General features: G+C 38.0%; 1 protein-coding gene across 10 annotated transcripts in view; it reads right to left on the reverse strand.

The window, feature by feature from the left end:
* Positions 1–25,159, reverse strand: part of LOC127568515 (dihydropyrimidine dehydrogenase [NADP(+)]-like) — a 581,379-nt gene that overhangs the window by 424,594 nt on the left and 131,626 nt on the right. For all 10 annotated transcript variants that reach the window (XM_052012359.1, XM_052012358.1, XM_052012364.1 and 7 more), the window contains one exon: positions 24,368–24,450. In XM_052012359.1, coding sequence (XP_051868319.1) covers positions 24,368–24,450 — 83 coding nt within the window. The remainder of the gene's footprint in view (positions 1–24,367; positions 24,451–25,159) is intronic.

The following is a 25,159-nucleotide window of genomic DNA, read 5'->3' on the forward strand; positions in this document are numbered from 1 at the left end:
CAGTAGATTAAGTTGTCACTTTTAATATACCTGCTGGTCTATCATTTTATTTGTAGAAGAGGGTTACTTTTCAAAAGTGCAGTTCTTAGCCAAAAATAAATAGCTAAAGCAACTAATATTTTTAGTGTTATAAATATCTAATAAAAGGTTATGCTACTCAAGTTCAAAATACAGAGAGGGATTGGGCAATAACATGCACCTACATTCTCACTGACTGCGCTGCCTCATCTGTTGCTGGTACTCTTCCAGTGCAGTGTCCTCCAGAACTTCCTTGAAATCCATAAAAAAAATTGTGCATCTCTGGAACTCAGCCCTCTCTTGTCATCCAAACATCCAAAATATTGCACTCACCCTCCACTGTTTGTTTAGTGATGGTCCACTCATATGTAAAGCTGTAAATGATCTCTACATTGTACTATTAGCTTTCAACCACCCACTTATAAGGAACTAGTTCTTTTGTTTCTCTTGTCCTTTAAATAAGATGCCTTGCGTACTGGAGGCGTGAAAGGTAATATGAATGCTGAGTCGATATTACAATCATTTCAGCGATAATTTTATTAAATGGTGGAGCAGACCTGAGAGGTTGAATGACCTACTCCTGCTCCTAATTTGTCTGTCCCTATGTTATACCAAGAAGTGTAGAGGAACAGAGGGATCGAGAAGTCGACCTCCAGAAATCCCTGAAGGGTAGCAGAAAAAGTAGATGAGGTGGAATTCCTGAAGGCTTTAAGATGTTCAGTTGAGAAATGCAGTGTAATATCTTGAGATACCATTGAGATTCATTTGAACAGTGTAGGTGTCTAAGGGAAGGAAGGTCAGAGTGGGAATAGGGTGGAAAATTATAATGATAAGCGATGATTACCTTTGTTCTATCACTTGGAGAAGTCTAGAGGTAAAGTATTCTGTTAGAATGGAAATTACAACATTAAGCCTTGAAAATTCAGTCAATGTGCATTTCTGAGTGATCCTGGATCAAATAAACAGAACCAGCTAACTGTGGGCTAGGGGGTTTCATCCTGCTAGAGAATGAGGCTAGCAGCTAGAGAATTGGGAGAGGGGGTAGGGAGAGCAAAGACAGAAGTGGGGGTGGGGTGTGCAGGGGGGAGAAGAGGTCATGTACTTCGGTAAAAAGAATCAAAAGGTGGATTATTATCTAAATGGAGGGAAACTGCACTTGAGTGAAGTTCAAAGGGATCTCGGCATTTAGCAGGCAGATTCAACAAGTAGTTAAGAAGGCAAATGACATTTTGGCCTTTGTTGTAAAGGGATTGGAGTTTAAGAATCGGGAGATTTGGTTACAGTCACGCAGGTTGTTGGTGAGGCCACCCCTGGAATATTGTGCACAATTTTGATCCTCTTACCTATGAAAGGATATAATAGCATTGGGTGCAGTTTGAGGGAGAATCACCAGGGTAATTCCTGTGGTGAGAAGGTTGTCCTATAAAGAGAGGCTAGACAGATACTTTTCAGGCTTCACTGTGGTGGAACCAAGTCATCCTCGCTCCAGGGCCTGCTTAAGAAGAAGATAGTTCAGAAGGCAAATGGAACACTTCAACTTATTGTCCAAAGCATGGAACATAAGAGCAGGTGGTCAGGCTAAATTTGTCTGAAACATTAGCTAGGCTACAGCTACAATAATGGGTATGGTTCTGATCTCCACAACATGGGGAGGATGCAATAGCACAAGAGAGAATGCTGATTCAGAGGATGTTGCCACGACTAAAGAAATATTGTTACAAGAAGAGACTGTCTCAGGCACTGTTGTTTTATTTTGGAAAAGGCAGTGAGTATTTAACTGAGGTGTATGAAATCATGACAGGAATGACCTACTTCCATTAGCAGAGATGTCAACAACTGTAGGAATGGATTAAAATTCTGATGAAGGAATGTTGACCTTAAGTTTTAACTGTTTTTCTTTCCACAGATGCTGCCTGACCTGCTGAGTGTTTCCAGCATTTACTGTTTTTAATAATAAAGTTAACTGGTAGAAGGATTAGAGGAGAGTTGAGTAATGAATGTGAGGATCTGGAACCTACCGCCTGAAAGGATGGTAAAAGCCGAAAATCTTGCCGTATTTAAAACGTACCTGGAGTGGGACCAATCTGAGGAAGCTTTGGCTTTCTGTGATGGGTCAGAGACAGGAACAGGCACTATGCATCTTTTGTCCTTATGCTTATTGAACATTGTGCATGTTTTCCTCCAGATAATTCATTAGTGATGCTACTTTCATTAATGTAGATTGCAATATATACTCATTTTTATAATGTATAGTTTCTAAAATTATCTACCTTACAAATCCTCAAACATATATGTGGTTGAAGCTTAGTTATTTTTAATGAAATCCAACAGTATCAGAAACTAAATCATAAATTTTCTGCCAAGTGATTTTTGTGGAGAGAAGCATTTCAAATCCGACCCAGATGGGTTCGAATGGCACCCTTATTTTGGTGTTAAAATCATACTGTGCACTGTGCAATATCAGTAATGAATATGTTAAAGCACTTGTATAACATTCTTGCCTTTTCTATTTTAACAAAGACATTAACCTCTTCAAAATTATAATCTTTATTAAAACAACTTACAAAGGAACTTCATACTCATACATTTGTTCTGACCTACCAATGGTCAAGAGGTATGCAAAAGAGTACCAACATTTGAGATTCTGAGTTCCATTAATTATTGTGTTAATTGCTAATTTTCTAGTTAGGCAATATTGCTTAATATGTCATTAACTCATCGTGCTAATAGTTTTACTATCCAAGATTTAATTCTCTACTCAGTATGAATATAATACAAATAATACCTCAGATCTTAGTTCATGTAGCCTCTTGTGATACAAATATACTCATAACAGAAAACTACCCAGAAGCAATATAATTCTATGGAATAGTCAATCTTGAAAAATGATAAATATAGTTTTAAAAAATAAAGGTCCAAAACTTGCATTTGCATGACACTCTGTCATTTTTCAAGACATCAAAAACCACTTCCTAGCCATTGAAATAAACTCACTACTATTAATTGACAAACATAGCAACCAACCTATGCACAGCAAATAAAGACATGATCAGATTAAGTCTTCCTGCCAGTGTTAGTTGTAGGAGAAAAGTTAGCAAAGAGGACCATGTGTTAAACCTCTTGCCTTTATTTTAAATAATGGTGCCAACAGATTATTTTACATCCATTCTGGTGATCTGAAATTGCCTTTATTTAATACCTCAGCTAAAGGAAGGCAATTCCAATTATGCATAAAATTTTGACTGCCATATGATAGAAAGGATATGAGGCACTTGGAGAAGGTGCAAAGAAGATTTACAAAAAAGACACCAGAAATATCAGGGTATGGATGACTCAACAGAGGTATTTAAAATAATGAAGGGTTTTTATTGTTTGCAGTGAGAATGCTTCCACTTCTGAGGAAGAGCATAACTAGGGGGAACTCAAAAGAAACATCTCTACCTACAGATCAGTGATAATGTGGAACTCACCACACAGACGAATTTTGTAGATATATTTAAGGATACACATATGAAGCGTAAGGAAACTGAAGAAAACACTGATGGGTGTAGGTGAGAAAAGATAATAAGAGGTACAGTGCAGCAAAAACACTGGCATGGACCAGTTGGATTGAATGGCCTGCTATAGTGCCAAATATCCAATGTAATATGCATACATGTTCCCTCACTACTGCACTAAAGACAAAAGCCAAAAAGCTAAGTTTAAAATCACAACTTGAACCCATAACTTTCAAAACCAAGTGATCTATCAAACAAGCTAATACATAATCCTTGCCACAGTGAGTTCTACATCCTGAATGTCAGCAGACTACTTTGCTGTGCAACACATACAAATGAGTGCATTTCTGTCCTCAGCTGACTTTTGAATACATTCTGCAATTTGATAGGCTGATGAGTAAGTAAAAAACTTAGAGCTATCACTGAATTTGAATCCTCGTTTTATATAGTAACTCTTAACTGGAATGGTTAGTCTTGTAATTCATCTTAGAACCACAATCCTTATTGGTACATATCCTTGCTTTAGGAACCCTATCCTCTAATAGGTGCTAAGTAATACTGCCAGCAGTTGATTGCGCACTGAAATTTGATAGAAATCTAATCTAGTGGTAAGAAAAAAATAATTGACACAGTCTCAACTCTAACATTAGCAGAAATTTAAGCAAATAGCCACAGATGTATTGTGTTTTACAGTACAAGTAACAACCATTGCTTATGGCCTGTGAATTCCTCTGAGATTTCCAGTGATTGAGGAGAGCTGACAGACCACTCAGCACTGATCAATTATTATAAACAAAATTATAAAATAGCAAGATAGAGGCTTTTCCTTTTACAAAAATCACTCTTTAATCAAGTTTCCCAACAGTTGCAGGTACAATGTAAGGAAGTATTACTAGTGCAAACCTACTTTTTCCAGTTGGTCTCGCAACATGCTAAAACTCACATGTAACTGTGAAATCTGAAGGTTTATTATCATATAATTGGCACTGATACAGCTAAAAGGCAATATGCTGCAATAACACTAGAAGTGTAGTAAAACAGGAGCCAAACAATTCAGTTGCCACAATAACAATGACCGCACAAAAAGATGGACTTTTAATACGAGAAATAAAAGCTAATCAGATATTTCTGAAAAATCAAATAGCTGTGCATCGTACTCCATCTCACAGAGGAAGCACTTAGATTAAGGACAGGGTTTTAAAATGTTTTTGGTTTTAAACGAATGTGTGCTTACATTAAGGGCACTTGAAAAGGACAGAGCAGATGTGACCAGGAATAGAAATGGTTTATACTTTCTTACAGAGACTGTTCATCTTATTCAAAATAATTTTCATGTTTACTGCTTTATAAGAAAGATGAAGATTTTTCAGAGCATGCTTCTTTTTTTCTGCAGATGTGAATGGAGAACATGAATTTTGTTGTAGTCAGACATATTATGACCATATCCATCATGTATAAAACATAGCATCAATGGGAAACATAAGCATATTTACAAACCAACCAAACTACTTTTCTATTTAAAAATGATTTATGATAGGTGGAAAGGAAAAGGAAAGTACATAAACTAATATTTTTCACATTTCTGTAAATGTGGTCATTTTTGGTTGCTTGTGCATGTGTCTTTAATTGTGCAATGACACCCATCAATCACAAGTGTCCCTTGCTGCATGCTCTTTTCTAACATTTCTCCAGTCAAGTCAATTGATCTGTATGAAAGAGCTTGAATATGCAAGATCTGCTTGTCAAAATGAAGACATGCAGCAGCATTCATTAGTGGGCCTCTGCTGCTGGTAGCAACTCATTGTTGACCTATTCTCGAGGCCAGTACTGCCAGAATGCAATCACAGTCACCTATTTTTGTTCAGTAATGCTGAATATTGTCTGCAGCCACCAAAGCAACATATCCATTTCAAGTACTCTATATTGAACGCATGTGTTGCAAAAGTACTTCAGTGCATGTAAATGCATGCATTTCTGGTCAATTTGAATATGAAATAATTAATTAAAATTTTCAATAACTCACTTTCTGTTTAGAAAGACATTAAAAATAGGAGTGTAATAATGGATTTCTAGTCTTTTGCTGAATTTCAGGTGAAATCAGTCGCAAGCCAATACTTTCTTTCCTGAATGACAAATAAAGCAAGCATAAATTACCAGCATCATAGAGTCATATAGCACAGCACAGAAACAAAGTAAGTATTTATTTGGACAAATGCTGTACTTCCTGCAACAACCACTCCAATGTCTGCATGCACGAGGATGGTGCAGTCAACTCATTTGGTCTCTTCAGCAGGAAAGTTGTAAGCAATTTTCCACTGATTGCTGGAGTTCTGTGTTGGAATTTTCAGAACTGAGTTATCATTGACCAATACATTGTTCATAACACGGTACAGTGCTGCTATTATTAGAAATCACCAGGGAATAAGGAATCCCTTGAATTTGTGTGACGATACACCGGTAACCTGGAAGTAAATGAATTCCCTCCCTTGAATGATTCTGCAATTTTGTGGACAATCAAACACTGTGTTCAACCACAATTATCTCCAATTGTTTTTTTCACATCCTGCAGCCTTTAACAGAGTTCTGAAGTTGAAATTTTATCTCATTCAGGGATGGTTTATACTGTACTATTTTTTCATAAATAGCACTAGTTGGGAAATTAGGTTGTCACTTCCCAGTATGGCTTGTGAGCTCGTGCATGTCACTGCCACATGTCAATCCTTATGCAACAGTCATTTAGAGCATTAAAAGTAGAAACTGAATCTTGTTCCTGTTCAGGACAAACTTTGGTCACTCCAGCAGAACATAGAACATAGAAGTACAGCACAGAACAGGCCCTTTGGCCCACAATGTTGTACTGACATGGCTAATCCCTTCTACCTGCATTAATCCCATATCCCTCCATTTTCCTCTCATTCATGTGCCCATCCAAGCCCCTCTTAAAAGCTCCCAATGAACTACTTTTTCAGTACTTTCTAAATTTTAAATTTTTTTAAAAAATTTTATTTACAGCGTGGTAACAGGCCCTTCCGGCCCAACAAGTCCGCCCCGCCCATTTTAAACCCAAATTAACCTACCCGTACGTCTTTGCAATGTGGGAGGAAACTGGAGCACCAGGAGGAAACCCACGCAGACACGGGAGAACGTACAAACTCCTTACAGACAGCCACGGGAATCGAACCCCGATCGCTGGCGCTGTTATAGCGTCGCGCTAACCGCTACGCTACCGTGCCGCCCATCAGACTCCAGCTTTGTGTAAAACATGTAAATGGCCCTGTAAGTGGGCAGTTACAGTGGCACAGCAGGTGGGCTGCTGCCTATTTTGTAATGGCACAGGGGGAGGTCACTCGGGCCATTGTGCCTATATCAGCGCCCAATGCAGTCCTTTCAATCTCATTCCCCTACTTACTTCCCTGAAACCTTTTCTCTCCCATGTGCCTGGCAATTTCCCAGCCATTCCCCATTGATTCTCCTACCTCTCAAGTACACCAAGGATAAGATAGAGTAGCCAAATAACTTACCATCCAGATCTTTGGGATCTGGGAAAAAACAGAGGTCAGGATTGAACCTATGTCACTGGAGCTGTGAGGCAGCAGCCCACCTGCTGTGCCACTGTAACTGCCCACTTACAGGGCCATTTACATGTTTTACGCAAAGCTGGAGTCTGATGCAGAGCACTCTGGAGACTGACTGGCGATTCTGAACCCTGCTCCAACCAACCACAGTGGCTTTGGATGATATCCACTTCTATTTGCATGATTAAAACGTTTTTCCAATGGCCCTAAAAGCAGACCCACTGACACTGAATCCTTCAGGTACAATGGTTATGCTGTTATTCTTGGAGATCCCCACTAGGCCATACTTGTGTGGGAATTTAAGACCTACCGAGATTTAAATGGCTGAAAGCCAGCACTCAAAAGGAAGCTACTGACTCCAGTGAGCATGATGTTGAGCCAAAGGGCCTGTTTCTATGCTGTGCTAAATGACTCTATAACACTACTACAGTGAAAACAAAAAACAAATCCAGTGGAAATAAAAATGTTTCTCTTCATTGGTGCCAGGAAAAGCAGATAGAGGCAGACAAGTGTGAGGCAGAATGAAAAAGTGCATAGAAGGCAGAGTAAAAGGAATACAGAAAGGATGAAATTAGCAGTGCAAGTAAGAGCAAGAGAGAGTGCCTCAGGAGTGCATGACAGAAAGAAAATTACAGCAAAGGAAAGGAGACATCTTGGGATAGAATGTGTGAGAGACAAAATGTGAGAAATAGAAGATCACAAGAGTGAGAAAAAAGAGAAGTAATGTAAAACAACAGATTCTTTGAAATGGATTTCGGAGGAGAGAGAATACAGTGAAGGAGTATGGCACCATTCAAGGTGGCATCTTCTGGATGAGAAGTTAAACAGATACCACTTACACTGGATGTAAGAGATCGCATGACACTGCTTCAAAGAAAAATAAGGGAGTTATCACTGATGTCCTGGCTGATATTTATGCCTAAACCAACCAAGAACTAATTATTTATTCATTATTGATGATGAACCTGATGAAGGGTCTTGACCCAAAATGGCCACTGTTTATTTCCCTCCATAGATGCTGCCTGACCTGTTGAGTTCCTCCAGAATTTTGTGTGTTGTTCATTATTGCTCAGCTGATTATGGGAGTTTGCAAGGTACGGATTGGCTGTTGTGCTTTTTTAATATTACAACATTGATTATACTTCAAAACTATTCAATTGGCTACAAAGTCCTTAGGGATATCTTGAAAGGGATTTGTAAAGTGCTAAATGTATGCATTTTTTTGTCCAGTTTGAAAGTGAAAATGGGAGAGCAGGAAAGAAACAGAAAGGCAATGGTGATACCAATAACAGAGAAAGAGATAGAAGAAAGAAAGGTTATGGGAGAAAAAGGTTGCCTTTAATTGAACTACGAAAAGCAGGTGGCTCTACAATTAAAGTATTCCATTCTTGGGTTATAGCTGGAGTGAAGCATAGTTACTGATCACTCATGCTTTAAACAAGAGTATGATAAACAAAATTTCCTAAAATATAATGTGCACCAATTGGTTAAATAAAAAGAAGCTAGATAATTACAAGATGGTACTTTTGAATTTGGATATCAGGTTTTGAGGTTACTTAGCAGGCAAACATATTAGTGCTTTGAGAGGGGAAGAAAGTGCAAAGTGTGTTTAAGAAATTGAGAAGGAAAACATGCAAAGACAGAGAAGTACATAAATACAAGGAAGGAAAGGGAGAAAGACAAAAGCCGTAAGTTCATTTGGTGATTGATGTTTGATTTTACATTTCTCCAACATTATGCGGAAGGTGTTACCAACAAATTTTTAACAAAATTGTACATATAAAAATGGGACCATTAGCAAAATTTCCACTTTTTATTATTCTGATTATTAGTTTCACTTTAATAAACCAGTCAAAGACAGGCAAATTAAGTTTTCCTCCAGTAACACCATATTTTTAGGTCGGATAAAATAAATTATCTACGAAAAATATTATAATTCCTGCTGTGCTTTTCTTATTAGATCAAACAGAAAGCTGCATTATGGTCTTTTGCTGATTGGTACATCACTGCAAGACTGCAGGGACCACAGATAATTCCAATTATAGTAAAAAACTGCTGTCTTTAATCAACCGATTCATGTCAACTTTGCCACTGCAATGCAAGTCAGATTGCAAATACTAACCATAATGTTATTCCTGAATCAACTGAAATAATAATTCCATTATATAAAAAAGTCACTTTTTGCTACTTGGTTGTTAAATAGATACAAAAAAAAGATATAATTTTTTTGCTATTTTTGTGCTTACATATTTTTATGCTTTTTATTTTCCCACAAAAAAAGCAATTGGGTTTATTGTACATAAAATACACCCACCAGATACATGAAATTCAAGAATCCCATTTAAATGACCAGAGTGCTTTCATATTTAGCGGCATTTAGAAACAAATGCAATGTGTATAGAATGCAACATAATGTTAGGTCAGAGTAAGCACTCCTAACACTATATAATCAATTTAAATATATTTCTGAGGTTCAAATTCCTTGCTGCTGCAGCAAACAGTACATTTTCACCATGTATCATTTTAGATCAGCACTGAGCATTATTTGAAAATACTGTTCATATCAAACATTTAATTGTTTATGTTCCTTATATATAATTACAAAATCATTGTTGATACCGTGTATTAGGGAGAATTACTTGATACATGCAGGCTTCTTAGTATGACAGAGAAATACCAGTTCCAATCAGTGAGTTTAAATATTCAGGCATTTAAAGCAAATGATAAGTTATGTGTTACAGTTAATTTTATTGTCATTTTTAACCAGAATGGAAGGTTTTAGTTGAAGCACTCACATTGATACAAGGGGTCGAGTACCTCCTTCTGTGGTTCAGTAATGGGTGCAAACGGAATAGGCTGGGTAATAAAATCTGTTCCTGCATTCAACTAAGGCCTTGGTTTAGTTCTTGAGATTACATTGAGAAATAATTAGCAGAGCAATCATAATGTTCCCTTGATGTTGCTGGGAAGCAGCCCAAACTATTTTGACGATTATGTCTTATTACTTTAATTGTTAATCAGTTTATGTGTCAATAGCATCTCCCAAAATGGGAGGGTAAAATATCTCATGGGTAGGAAATTTGAAGGCCTCAACTTGTAATGTAAAGCAAGCCTGCACCTCAAAAAATCCTTCAGAGATGATCTGTGGAAGCAGTGTGTCTGATGCCCTGTTTGAACTGCTATTAACTGCTTGCCCACATAGTATGTTATAATGGCAATGGATCTTTGGACTGAATTCCACAACTAAGCTTACAAACAACAAGGCCTGCAAAAATTAGGGTGATGAGAAAATGTAGCTGAGCTCAGGTTAACTAAAGCAGTGATAAAGATGGGTAAAGGTATCATGAACACATACAGTGCAAGGCTATCCTCAGATGTCCCCTGAGCAGGCTAAGATAGGGGTCTTAAGCTGAAATGCCAGTTTATGCAGTGTTTAGTACACTTTGGTAAAAGAGTTGAATCTTGGGGTAAAAATGGCCGTGTAGGTTACATTACCTGATAGTGTTCATTAAGATGCTGCTTAACATTTTGCCAGATAGCAACCATGCATCTGATTGGGAATAAATTAGCTGCTGAGAAGAAGCTTGAATGCTATTTAAAGATGCACAATATTTTATTGGTTATTTACCACTAAAGGTTAGCAGAAGTCTTTTGGAGTACATCAGGAGACTTCTGGAGACACTTGCTTGGAAGCTGGCTTGTGCAGCATTTTTCAGCGCAATGATATGTAACATCATCATAAACCTGACTAAATCACAACAGCGCACATTTTGTATGAAATCGCACCAAATGCAAAACTGGACAGGACACGTCCACTTGCTCGTCTTACATTTTCCCAACTAGAGATCTGGAAGTAAAGATGTCAATTACTGTGCAATGAATATCTAAAACCCTCATAACATAAATTAGAGTTTCCAGCTCTAGAAAACAGACATCACTTAACGTCAGTAATCAAAAGCACAACATGCTGTGTTCTTCATTTAGGTGCCATTCTAAGAGCCAATCTAATATTACTTACTTCATTAACTCTTTACTGATTTGAATGTTGCTGCAAATGCCAGCATTTATTGCCCATCCCTAATACCTCATTGAAAGGTGGTGGTGAGCCACCTGCTTGAACTGCTGCAGTTCTTCTGGTGAAGGTGCTCCCAAAATGCTGCGCAGGTTATTTTCAGAATTTAGACTCAGCAACAACATAACTCCAAGTCAGGATGGTGTGCAACCTGGAGGGAAACATGTAGGTGATGGTGTTCCCATGTGTCTACTACTCTTGCTATTCTTTATGACAGAAGTCCTGGCTTTTGGAAATATTGATGAAGTAAAGGCAGTGCATTTTTTACATGGGATGCACTGTAGTCACCATGCTGGTTGAGGGAATGAATGTTCATGGAGGATGACATCAAGCTGATATCAGGACACTTCACATAGTCGTTATTGTAGGCTGTTCATACACATTCCAAAATGCTCAGCCTGTGCTCAAATGAACAAGTGCCTTTTGGAGAATATAACTGATGAAAAAATAAAGTTATGTGTAGTTCAATGACCATCTCACAGGTGGCACAAGTGTGGAGCTAGATGTGGGAGAATGCACACTTGCAAAAAGTCTCTCCCCTGCAGCTTTCCTCTCCCTCATGGCAGCTTGTGTGTTCTGGTGTTAGGTTCCCATGGGGATTCTACCTTTATAAGTCGGTATTGTTTGGATCTAGTGAAGCAAAATTGTGTAGTCTGCACTGCAATGATATTGTTCCTGCGAGGTCCATGCAGCTCATGATCCAGTGCATCTTTTGAGGATGAAATCACACCAGAACACTTGAGCTTTTTTCCACCAATTTTGCAGTCACTATGAGTGACCCAATTTGGCATTGGCATTGGCACTGCACACAATATTACAGTGCATCAGAAAGTTATAACCCAACTTCTTCACGACTCAGACTATAGCAAAATTTATACAGGAAATGCTCTGAGCACTTTACCTAGAAAGGGTAGGTGCTGTGCTAACCTATGGTACAGGGACAAGGAGTGCTTGGCAACTGGCATCTTGCTTGGGGCCCACCTTCCACAAAGGGAAAGGTGTGCCAAATGTCAGAGCAGCACCAGCTGTTACAGAGTGATAGGCCAGAGGGCAGCTTGGATCCTTTATTTCATTGCAGGTTCTGGATGCCCCCCCCCCCCACCCTGGGTAGTAAACTGAATAAATTACTGTACCACATCTGGAGGCCTGGGCCACTGATCTAAGGAAATAAATTTGAATCGCACTATTCCAGCAGGAGAACTGGTAATTAATTAATTAAATGGAATTAAAAGCTTGGATCAATTATGATGACAATGAGACTATCAGATTGTTCTAAGAACCCATTTATTCCTCTCATTTATTTCCAGGGAAGAAAATCTGCCATCTTTACCTAGTCTGGCTTATACAGGGCTCCAGAATTACTAACATGTTTGATTCTTAACTGCCTCTTCACTCCAGCAGAAACTAGGGATATTGTAGTTTATACTTTCTTACAACATAAAGAAGGAGGTCATTCAGCCCATCAAGTCTATACTGGCATCCAGAACAACCTCTTCAATCATATTCCCACAATTATTTTACCTGTAAACCACTCCCTCTCACATGCCCATCTGTCTCCCCCAATTCACCTACACTGCAGTAATTTACAATAAGCAATTAAGTACCAACCAGCATTTCTTTGGGATGCTGGAGGAAAATGGAGTACCCAGGGGAAACTCACATGGTCATAGAGAGAATGTGTAAACTCCACACAGACAACATCGGAGGAAGGGATTGAACCCGAGTCACTGGAGCTATCAGGTAGCAGCACTAACAGCTGTACCACATGATATCCTTGGAATGGACAATAATGCCAGCATTGCCAACAATATTCACATCTCATGAAAAAACAAACAACAAAAATACATTAATCACTGCAATTCATGACCATTACTGTTGATATCCTTGTACTTCTGGCACAATGTGGTCTTCAACTGACTTAAGATTTCATCCAATAACATCTCCATGTGTTGTCTCTGTTGAAGCACTGTTGTAAAGACAGCAGCAGTCGTGGACCTGAACACTCTCATTTGTGTTAGAATAGTTAGTCAACTGTCCAGTCAATCAGTGCATTACTGCTGCATTTCAATAATGGTTTGATTTGCTAATGGATCATGAAACAGCCTTCTGGCTGTATTGTACAGTTCAGCTGGTGATAGGGGGTTATGGAGAAGTATCACCAGCCAGATGTGTAAGTCTAGGCCTTGTCCTCAAGTACTCACAAGATCACACAAGATAAAGGAGCAGAAGTAGGCCATTCGGCCCATCGAGTCTGCTCCGCTACCTCACCATGAGCTAAACTATTCCCATCTAGCCCCAATTTCCAGCCTTTTCCCCATATCCCTTGATACCTTGACTAATTAGATACCTATCAGTCTCTTCCACAGCTGTACATGGCAACAAATTCCATAAATCCACGATCCTCTGGCTAAAGAAATTTCTCCTCATTTCTGTCCTAAATGGGTACCCTCTAATTCTAAGACTGTGCCCTCTAGTCCTGGACTCACCCACCAAGGGAAACAGCTTAGCCACATCTACTCTGTCCAGTCCTTTCAACATTCGAAATGTTTCTCTGAGGTCCCCTCTCATTCATTCTCCAGTGAGTACAGTCCAAGAGCCGACAAACATTTGACTTGCTATGCAACATCAGAGAATGGGACAGATGAAGGACGGGGATTCCAGGAAGTCACTGCATCAGCTACCAAGAAAGCAGACTCAGACCTACATGATGCACTGGTATTGATCATATAGCAGTTATACAAGTCAATGCAAATCCCCCAGCATATTCTGGTATTTCTAGTTCTCCAAGGGGACAATACTGAAATGGCATGTTTTATCAAACAGTATATAAGTCACTTATTTGAATTTGGCAGGGCCTTAAATTAGCATATCACCATTAATCCACATTCCATTCTTGGATGGGTTTGGAAGCAGATGTTGAGGGCTACATTTGTTTTGACTGCAACAAGTAATGCCTTGCCAGCTGTAACAGTAGGTTCTAAACCACTCTGTGAGATGGCACAGATCTGCAACTGCCTCCCTGGAAAAGGTCAATTTTCTAGGGAACTGCCACTCAGAAAACTGGAGGTAAGTATGCTAAGCCAATAGATCACTTGGGTAGGGTATTGGCATGTGCAAACTGCTTTGCTCATCCACCTCTTAGGATGCACTATTAGTTTTCTTCCTACAGCCAAAATTATTCTCAGCTTTGAGAGAAGCTGTTACTTCCTTCAGTTTCTCAAAGATGCTTCAGGCAGTGCTAACAAATCTACAGTGATTTTTGCAGAAAAAAGCAACAGCAAGATGTTTCCCAAGTAATTCAATAAATTGGACTGGTTTTGCGTATTTTGACATTTCTAATTGGAGTCCCAAATACAACAAAGTAAAATGATGCATTTCCAGAAGGACCCTTCAAACCTACACCGAGGCCTCCCAAATAACTAAGTAATTGAGTATTGAACAGAACACAAGAATAGGAGCAGGAGTAGGCCATCAGGCCCATCAACCCCACCATTTGATATGATCGTTTAGCCTCAACTCATTTTCTGCACCATTTCTCCATACCTTTTTATTCCTCAATCTGTCAAATATTTATTCACCTCCACTTTAAATACTTCTCATAATTCAGCTTCCATGAAATTTCTACGTACCTCTTGAACAAGATATCACTACCTGATAAGGGTCTTGTCCTTATAGTTGAACAAGGGAGTATAACTATAAGGACAAGACCCTTATCATGTAGTGACATGATATCACAAGACTCTCCCACTAGTGTAAACAGCCCAGCATCTATCTTGTCAAGCCCCATTAAGATCTTAAATGTCTGAATAAGGCAATCCCTCATTCTTCTAAGCTTCAAGGAATTCAGGCCCAAACTACTTGTCCCGGTAGGACAACCCTCTCCCCAGCAATTAGCCTGGTGAATCTTCTCTGTACTGCCTCTAACGTTACTATATCTAAATACTGTACACAGTATTCCAGGTGAGGCCTCACCAACACCCTGTACAATTGCCACAAAACCTCTTTATTTTTAAACTCCAACCCTTTGCAATGAAGGCCAAAATGCAATTTGCCTTCTTAACTTCTTGTCAGACCTGCCTGTTAGCTTTTTGTGATTCATGCACTAGAACACCTAGAGCCCTATGTACTTCACTCACTGCAGAAAGATTACGTTTTACATTTTTACATTATCCATTTACACTGAAAGAATCAACATAGATGAAAAATATCACAAAGTAAAAGCTGCCTGCTGTGCATTTTACCTGATGGAAGCTATTAGCTCTGCATTAAAATTTTCCAAAAGAACAAGAATATTTTTGCAGTAATATGGCATTTCTTGTGTGCTCTGCATTCCCCAAAGCAGTTCACATTCAATGAACTAACTTCTGAAGAGTAGTCACAGTCGCTCTTCCACTGGGTAGGAAAATTATGTCTTTGGCCTTCCCATGACTGGGTTTCACAATCACCTGTGTTTTTATAGTGGAATAGTTGAGGGATAAATTCTTAGCCAGCACACCGGGAGCATTGCCCACGTTTTATCAACTGATTATCATCTTTTTGTTCTATTACCAAGCCAGATATTAATTCAGCAGGATAATTTGCAATTCATTCATGTCTAAATTTTCTCTGAAAGCCTCTTATAGATCAATTTAATATGACAAATATTGTTGTAAAGTTCACTAAATAAACCTCTGATTGCTCAGTTTAGTTGCCTCCACCTTGCATCAGAGCAGTGGGTATGATTTGTTGCTTTGACCAGATGGTCTGTTCTCTTTGCCTACAGTGCTCATCTAACATTCCTGAAAAATCATCCTCAGGACAGGTTTTAAGCTAACTAATCTTTTGCTTGTTTAGCATTTGGATATTTTGATTAACATAGATAATTTTCAGGTGCAGCTTCTAAATGCTCAAATAGAAATGTCTCTGTCACACCCGAGAATTCTAATGTAATTCTTCCTTTGGAAGAAGAGATTATATTAAATTTTAATGCCAATCGTCGAATCAGAAAGCTGATTGTTATTTTCCTACCACTGAATAGAGTCATAGAGTCATAGAGCAATAAGCACAGATACAGGCCCTTTGGTCCAACGAGTCCATGACAAACATGGTGCCTACCCAGCTAGTGCCAATTTCCTGCATCTGGCCTATATCCCTCTAAGCCCTGCCCCTCCATGTGCTTCTTTAATGGTACTATTGTACCTGCCTCAACCACTTCCTCTGGCAGCTTGTTCCATATACTCACCACCCTCTGTGTGCAAAAGTTGCCCCTCAGAGGCTTCTCCCTTTTAAATCTTTCCCTTCTCACCCTAAATCTATGCCTCATTTTGGACTCCCCTAACCCTAGGGAAAAGGCTGCTACCATCCACCATATAGATCCACCTCATAATCTATATTAAACACAGTTTAACTGGGTATCCCTTTCCCTGCCTTTACTGTACCCCTGACTATCCTGATTACTAAACTTGCTCTCACTGGCTCACTTGCTCCTGCTCAGAGTCCCACCCCTCTACCAATTTAGTTTAAACCCTGCTGTATAGCATTAGCAAATTTCCCTGCAAGGATATTGGTCCCTCTCTGGTTCAAGTGCAACCTGTCCCTCTTGTACAAGTCACCTCTACCCTAGAAAAGATCCCAATGGTCCAAGAACCTGAATCCCTGCCCCCTGCACCAGCTCCTCAGCCATGAATTCATCTGGCCTATCTTTCTACTTCTGACCTCACTAGCATGTGGCACTGGGAGTAATCTAGAGATCACTACCCTCAAGATCCAGCTTCTTAACTTCTTACCAAACTTCTTACCAAACAAGATCAATAAATACACTCTTCATGCAAGCAATGAAATGACCAACCACTTTTTAATCTAAATTTCAGAATAGTTCTGATGAATAGTCTTTGACCTGAAAAGTTAGTTCTATTTCTCTTTCCAACATTAAGTGAACCTGAAATTTAAATAAAACAAAAAGTGCTGGAAACACTCAACAGGTCTGGTTTATTATTAACACATGTACCGAGATACAGTGAAAAACTTGCAATTCTAAGTTTTTCACTATCTCAGTCCACATGACAATAATAAACCAATTCCAATACCAATACCACTGATGCTACCAGACCTGCTGAGTGTTTCCAGCATTTTCAGTTTTTTTTATTTCAGATTCACTTAATGTTTTTAACATTACTTTTTGAAAAAGCACAATTCTTGTATAAACTTTATTCCCAAAGTAACGTTTTAACATTTGTGCCTAGAACAGTAGAGGCTTGCACAGATAAAATTTCCTTAAGGGAAAACTAATTCATTCTCTGTCATGAGCACAGAATTCACTATGTAGTCATGACAAAGCATTATACTCTCCCTCTGAAATTCATTTCACAATGGAAGCCAAGTATATTGGACATATGTGACTATACAGTGCCCAGATGATGAAATTACATCGGGGCAAATGGGTAAGTGACTCCAGGAGCACCCAGTCAAAATTCCTGAGTGATGCATAATAATCTGAATATGGTGGTTATTGTGCTTCAGTGCAGAGAAGGAAATAAAATAATTTTTCAATTGCATCACAGTGAAAAAAGTGTTATGTGATTGAATCTACAGGCAAATATGATTTCAAAACAGGGTTTTCCCAAGAGTTTTACTAATTTTGGCAGAATGAAAGTATGCAACTTATTCAATGATAGAAAATGCATTTCTTTTATAGGTCATTTACATATAATCTGTTTTATTTGCACTGATTGCAGTGAAGATCTTTGAAACCTTCTCTGAAAGGATGGCCTTGGTAAGGCATTTCACAAGTTGGTTATAGCCAACCATATTGGTAGGTTTGGAGTTACGTATCAATTGGATCAGGTAAGGATAGTGGATTTCCTTCCCTGAAGAAGACGAGTAAACCAGATGGAGTTTATAACAATCCATTGCTGTTACTGAAATAAGTTTACTTTTTAAATTATTTTTACTTAATCACAGGTTAGGGGTACTTTTATCTTTATCTATGACTGCTTCTTGGATATTTCTCAATCAGGTTCTAATTGATAACAAATGCAATGTTGCCAAATGGAACAATCTTCACATATTTACTGAACATTATTAAACTGCTGCATCCTATGCCTTTGCCAGATTGTTTCTAACAGCTGACTTACACAGATGTCTTCTTCTGTCCCTCATTAAACCCTTGTTGCACCTCCCGCCATGACCTCAATACCCCACAATCATCCAAAAACAAAATTAGTATGCTCCTCTAGATTGTGGAAAACATAGAATGAAGAAGGAAAACTCAGGCATGGATTTAAGTAAATTGCCTTGCTTTGTATGTGCACAATGGGAAAGTGCAAGATCCATGGAACATAGAATCAGGAAAAACTTTGGTTTTCCCTAATCTTTCCTTACTTGAGCAGAGTAAATGCAATGATTAACTCATTTATGAAAGAGATGAACAAGTTAAAAGAAATTGCATTTAAATGAACTCATTTATAGGCTCAGAACACCTCAAAGCACATTGCAGCCAGTGAAGTACTATTGAAAAGTAGTTACTGCTATAATACAGAGAAACACAGGAACCAAATAGACTCAGCAAGGTTCCGGAAATAAAAAAGGAATAACAACCAAACAACCTCTTCGAGTTATTTTGGTTGCTTGATACATATTGGCCAGGACACTGGAGGAACTCCACTGCTCCTCTTTTAACAGCTGTAAAGGATCTTTATACCCACTTGAGAGAAAAGACAGGTCTTAAGTTTGATATCTCATTCTTGAGATGACACCTCTGACAGCATAGCATTTCCTCAGTACTGCACTGAAGTGTCAACCTAGATTATGTACTCAAGTCTTTGAAATGGGACACAGACCCACAATTTCTTAAGCCAAGAGGCACAAATGTCATACTGAGAAATGATTAATGCTGATCGAAGTTATTGATTGGGAATAGGATCAGTGACAGACACTGGAAATTTTTATTTTGATAAGTTTTGGAAAAAAATCCTTCTTAAAAAAAAAATCACAGGTGGAAAGCAGCCAAAGTTTTAAACTAAGCTCACCTCATGATTAATGTTACAAGTTTCATTCAGCTGTCTGAAAAGCTTGAGGAAGGAGCCCAGTCAGAAACATAAATAGGTGTTGCAACTTGTTCAGAATTACAGATGACTCCCAGTTATTTTCAGACATAGGGTACAATTATTCAAAATTTAGTATATTGCAGTAAATTTGAGGGTATTTAAGGTTCTGTAACTGTTTGTCATTCTCAGAAGAATTATCTAAGACATCATTAGCTCTCACAGTGGTAAGAATTACAAGAAACACATCAATCTTTTTATTTTCTACTACTTCCGATGCTTATCCATTTTAATGGTTTAAACTATAGCACTGAAAAGTTCAGCAATGCAAAGTACTCCCTTATGGAAAGAACGCAACTACCTTTCATCACCCACTTAACAAAGATAAGCTGAGTGTACAGCTTGTTCCCATGAAGAAAATAAAAAAAATCACTCCATTAAGTAAATCTTCTTCATTTGCATAGAAATCAGAGTTTTAATGAAGCTCACATATAAATGTGTATAAGAGCACTTTGCACTTCCCAACACGGCTTGCTGAAAATCTGGATCCCAAATTTCCAGCATGTTCTTTTTTGCAAGAACAGTAGATTCCACAAGCCATTATTTTCTGAAACATATTTTTTCTCTTCCGACTGAAGGACTGAGCCTCAAACTGGGATCATAATTTCACTTCTAATTCGCAATCAAAATGAACCATTTCCCTCATACTATATTACATAAAAAGATTGTGTTCCATGGTTGACAAGTTAAGCAACTCTAAAACACATGTGCAACCCTGTTAGCAACTTAAAGTGTATGTAATAAAACATTAGATGGTTCTATAGCTAAAAAGAACTTTATTAGCATGTGTTGTTTATGTCAAGAAGGTTTGATCCTTTCTACTTCTGTACAAGTTAGTTGTGAAGGAAGAGGAGATTGAATGAATAGGATGATTTATATTTTGGTGGGATAAATAGGCGCAGATGATTAAGTGCTCCACAGAAAAGAATTACAGCTCCCTTGAGAAGAAGGAAATAATATCTGACGGCTAATCAACTAATCAAAGTTGAAAAGTATTTACAATAAGCCAATATTTTGATATTTCCACTGAATTAATTTTTGAGTAATGTCTTATGCTATTGGAGTATGTTGGAAGGTTTAATTTGGCTAGTCACCACCAAGAAATTAAATTATTTGTAATGAGTCAAAGGGAATGCATAATGTGCATGTGGAGAAAAGTTTGCTTTTTGTGTCCCAAACCTTATCTCATTGCGTACTTGTGTACAATTGATTTTAATCAATTTGCATCAATTGAAGGTGCTGCACTCACAGAACTACCATTCTTTTAGTCTATTGCACTTAATATTCTTTCCTCCCTGCTTTGACTGGAATAAATGTGATAAAACCACGTAACAAATGGTTCAAATGAATATGGTAGCTGAAACAAATCAGTTTGTTTTGTTAAGATTGGGTAAGTATTTTTTTGTTATTGCAATTTTTCTGTACAAGAGACATTTAACAAATTAAATAAAGATGAATAACAATTACAACATACACTTAAGGAATATCAAGAATCTAATTTTAAATGACTCTAATACTTGGTGAGAAGCGCACGTTTAGTTAAAAAACAAGGAAAAAATCTCCATTGTGCATTACTCAAAGGTAAATTGTAAAATATAGGCAAGGAAAAGTTTTAGAATTTTTATGTAAACTGTATAGAGAGGAATTAGTTAATTGACATCAATTCTCTCAGACTTCAAAGAGTTTGAGCACCTTTATACCAAATTTTGAAGAAAAAAGATACAAATGAAGATCAAATGAAAACATACTGGAAACGTTTGGTGAACCTGTCAAGAAAACAGATTTAACCAAAATATAAAATAGAATTTCAATTATGTTGCGAGCATGAACCAGGCTCTATTAGGTGGCAGAATCTCCAGTTAAGCAAGATCAAAAGCTCACCTATCTGAGTCATCACCACTCCCCTCTATTAGCAATGAAAATAAGAATATGAAGAAGGAGCAGGTGCTGATCACTCAACAGCAGAGCAGACTTGTGGGGCTGTATAACATCAGCCTCATCTCCAGCTTACTGTTTTCTCATGACCCTTGACATTCAGTCTTGAACATATTCGGTGACTCCACTTCCACATCTCTCTGGGACAGGGAATTATAAAGTTTCACAAGCCTTTAACAGAAGAAATTCTTCCTTATTTCCTTCCTAAATGGGTGATCACTCCTTATTCTGCAACTATACCCTAGACCTAGATATCCCCACTGGGGAAACATCTTCTTGGCATCTACTGCCTAAAATCTTATGGGTTTCAATTAGATCACCTTTAGTTCTTCCAATCTCTAATGAGTAAAGGCCCTCATAAGATGATTCCTTCATCTCTGGAATCAACCTAGTGAACCTCCTCTAAACCTTTTCTAAACTGTTCTGAGTGCAAGTGCATTCCTCCTTAGATAAGTGTATGATGTACTCCAGATACAGTCACAACATTGCAAGACATCCTTACTTTTATACTCTACCCCATTGCAATATAGTACGTAATTATGTCCCTTAATGCATTTTCAATGCCTTAGCAAGTTTAAATATCTTTCTATCTCCAAAAAAAACTTAATGTCTGGACAATAAAATAATTAATATCAGGTATAGGAAGTAGAGGTCCTGTTTCTTGACTATCCCTTTTTGCCTCGCTCAGTCTTATTAATGGGCTTGCTTCCAGTTTTTATTACCGTATGTTGGAAATCAAACCTTTCCCTTTTCAGACCTTGATGAAATTGGTGTATATTACCAGCAGTTTCGTTTAATTCCAATTTAATGTCTTATTAGTGGAACCACAACTAGATGGACAGAAACTAGCACAATACAGTTGACTTACAGTGGCAGTGGGTACAAAATAACCAATAAAAATACTAACATTCTGTATTCCATATTGCATTTAAGTATCTAATATTGCTGTCAAATGTTAGAAGGTAAAATCATGCACTCAACTGAAGACTAAGGCGACAGACACAAAGGGTCACTTTAACATCCAAGTGCAGATGGCTTTGGGTCAAGTAAAAAATGTGAAATATCGGGAAATCTATTAAAAACTACAAAATATATCCAGTAATTAATTCTGCAGGACATCCAAGTAAAACGTGCTCCCACACAAACTTGTTTTCCCTGCCCATTCCTCAGCTCAATTACCCCTGTGCTTTCCTCAACTCTAACTTCCTGCATAAATAATGCAGCAAAGTTTTAAAAAAATGGAAAATTAAAAGGATTGACTCAGTGCTAGAACAGTAATAGTTGGCACCACGTCCACAAAGATTCTTGTCAGCACTTAGAACTCAGTCTGCTTCCATTTTCCATCTTGAGTGGAGATTTAAATATGTTTTTTTCAAAAAAAAGACAATATCCAGTTTCTGCTGTGGAACTGGGAAGTTTACAGTGGAGATATTGGAGTAAGGCATGGAGCATCCCAAATAGTCTAGAAAGATGTTGGGGAAAGGGGGAAGGGTGCAAATTTGACTCATGGCAACACAAAATGGATCTGTTTTACAATCTGCCTGATTTTCTCTACCACAGGGTGGATGTAAAAGAGGATGCTTGTTAGTGATATCAGCAATATACATCTGCCCAATTCTGCTTTCACCCTCAGTTGATGAAGTGTCATACTCAAATTTACTATTTTCAATGGGGCATCATTATTACCTACTATAGAATTAAACTTAAAAAGTGAACCAAATCTTACTTTTACATGTGGTAATACATCATAATTAATACATGCAATTATGTGTTACAGAATAGATTTACTTTCGATGTTATGAAATTTCACATCTATGCTGAGCTGAATTCACCTCCACTAACCTAAACATACAATAACATTAATGCAAATTAAATGAATCACAACAATAATTAAGAGAATTAGTGGAATGTGACTTTTGCTACATTGGGCCGAATCTCACAGTACCCAACCTGCTGCCCACAGTAGTCTCCTGTGGTCCCTGCTGTCCCATATTCACCTGGACCAGATCCAAAGGACTGGGTCTCCACATCTTTGAGCTGGTGGTGAGGTGAAGTAGGTCTCAGGCAATTACAACTGAGACCCTGCCTTTTGAATGGCCTGACAGCAATTGAGAATGGGTGAAGTCTGGGGATGGGTATCTCCAGCTTGACACTGGAAAATTGCTACAGAACTGTGGAGTCCAGCAACAGAACTGAGTTTCATGATTGACTGCACATGCTTGTGATTCCAAGGGTTTCTGAGAATTAAACAGCTGGATGCCAGATTGGAACTGCCAATCCCTGTCAGCAAGATTTGCCCATTGTGTTTAGACAGGTAGTGTTACACTTCTTTGGGTTTACATTGCACCTCAACAATTATGTTACAAACAAAATGCCTAAAAATGTACCTTTTTAGCATTTGCAGGCAGTTAAATGTTCCATCAGCTCCCAACTGACATTAAAATTTAACCAATGTGTACATAAACCACTGAAACTCTACATGAGTAGACTGCTGCTTGTCAGCATTACTTCATGCTGGTGACCATGTATTGTTTCAGAAGGTATTTTCCTTAAACTAATAACCACACTTTAGCAAAGTCAGGAAACGAAATGGAGATAGATGGATTACAAAACGATCTGAATGGAAGCATTGAGTATCACTTTTACTAAACAACCGAATGAACTATAACTCACCCATCACTTTAGAGTTCCAGTTACACTACCATACGTCTTTAATAAAAATGGTATCTCATAGTTTAAATGCGAATAATCCACTTTTTATGAAATTTAAGATTCAGAGAATGGAATTGATAAAATTTGTTACAAAATTACTTTAGACTGGAATATTTCCAGGCACAAAGTACTCCCAGGGGTGAAGAAAATGTCATAATACCAATCAGCAGTTGAGCTAAAATGATTGAGCTTCTCTTAAGTGGTTGAAGACCTACAGAAAAAAAGCTTTTTTTTCGCTTCTGGTGGCAGGGAGCTGAAGTGAAAACATTATTTAAATTCTGAGTGCACACACAAGCTGAACTAGCTGCATCCTTGCAACCTAAGCACAGCCTCAAGGGAAGATGCTCTACTGACAAATTAATACCTTAGAGAAAAGATCAGAATGGTGGCAATGAACTCATTTGTTCCTCCCAATAATAAAGAATGGCTTTTTTCATTACCACGTCGGTGATTGTTGCCATGGTGACTTGGACTTACCTCATTGCTTCACGAAGTGCTCCTCGCTCACTGAGAGTGGTGTGTTTGATGTCATCAAAATTATTCTCCAGCTTCTCATAGCTCTGGAATAAACCAAAAGGTAAAGACATTTCTCATATAAGCATTCACTTTTATCTTCATATATTAAAACGCATCTCTTTTCAAGCAACATATCCTACGGAGTGACTACGATGCATAATCAAAATTGACATTATAAACCTGCCAAAAGTCAATCTTATTCACAATGTGGTTGTCATGGAAATCTTATCACTAACTCGCCATGTATGAGAGGGATGCACACAAGAAGTGAACCATGTATATCTGATTACAAATACTCCATTCTAATGCATACCTTGATATTTTATGTGTGAAACTATATATACTTCCCATTTAAAATAGTTTGTTTTCCCTTGGGCAGTTTTTCTAGGGTGGAAAACTAACTGCTTCTGAAAAACTCTGTGCAAGATGTAAATATCCCTGGGACAAGATAAATCACAGGACTCTAACAAATAAAGTAACATAAAACATGCACACAACAGCAGCGATCATACTCCTAAGCTGTTTGAGTCTCAGCTTAAAGAGAGGCTGTCTTTAAAACAACAGGGTATTTTAAATTCCCAAATAGATTTTGGTTTAATTTTCTTTAATGGAGTTTAGAATAGAAATGGGAAAAAGCAGGAATGGAACAAAATAAGGAAAGCAGAGCACAAATGCAGGAATGGGATTTAGTATGGCAGGAATAGCTTAAAAAATGGAAGGTAATTCAACAGGGGAAGTAAAGGAGAACAAGGA

The sequence above is a fragment of the Pristis pectinata genome, chromosome 3, assembly GCF_009764475.1.
Source record: "Pristis pectinata isolate sPriPec2 chromosome 3, sPriPec2.1.pri, whole genome shotgun sequence".
In the NCBI taxonomy this organism is placed as follows: Eukaryota; Metazoa; Chordata; class Chondrichthyes; order Rhinopristiformes; family Pristidae; genus Pristis; species Pristis pectinata.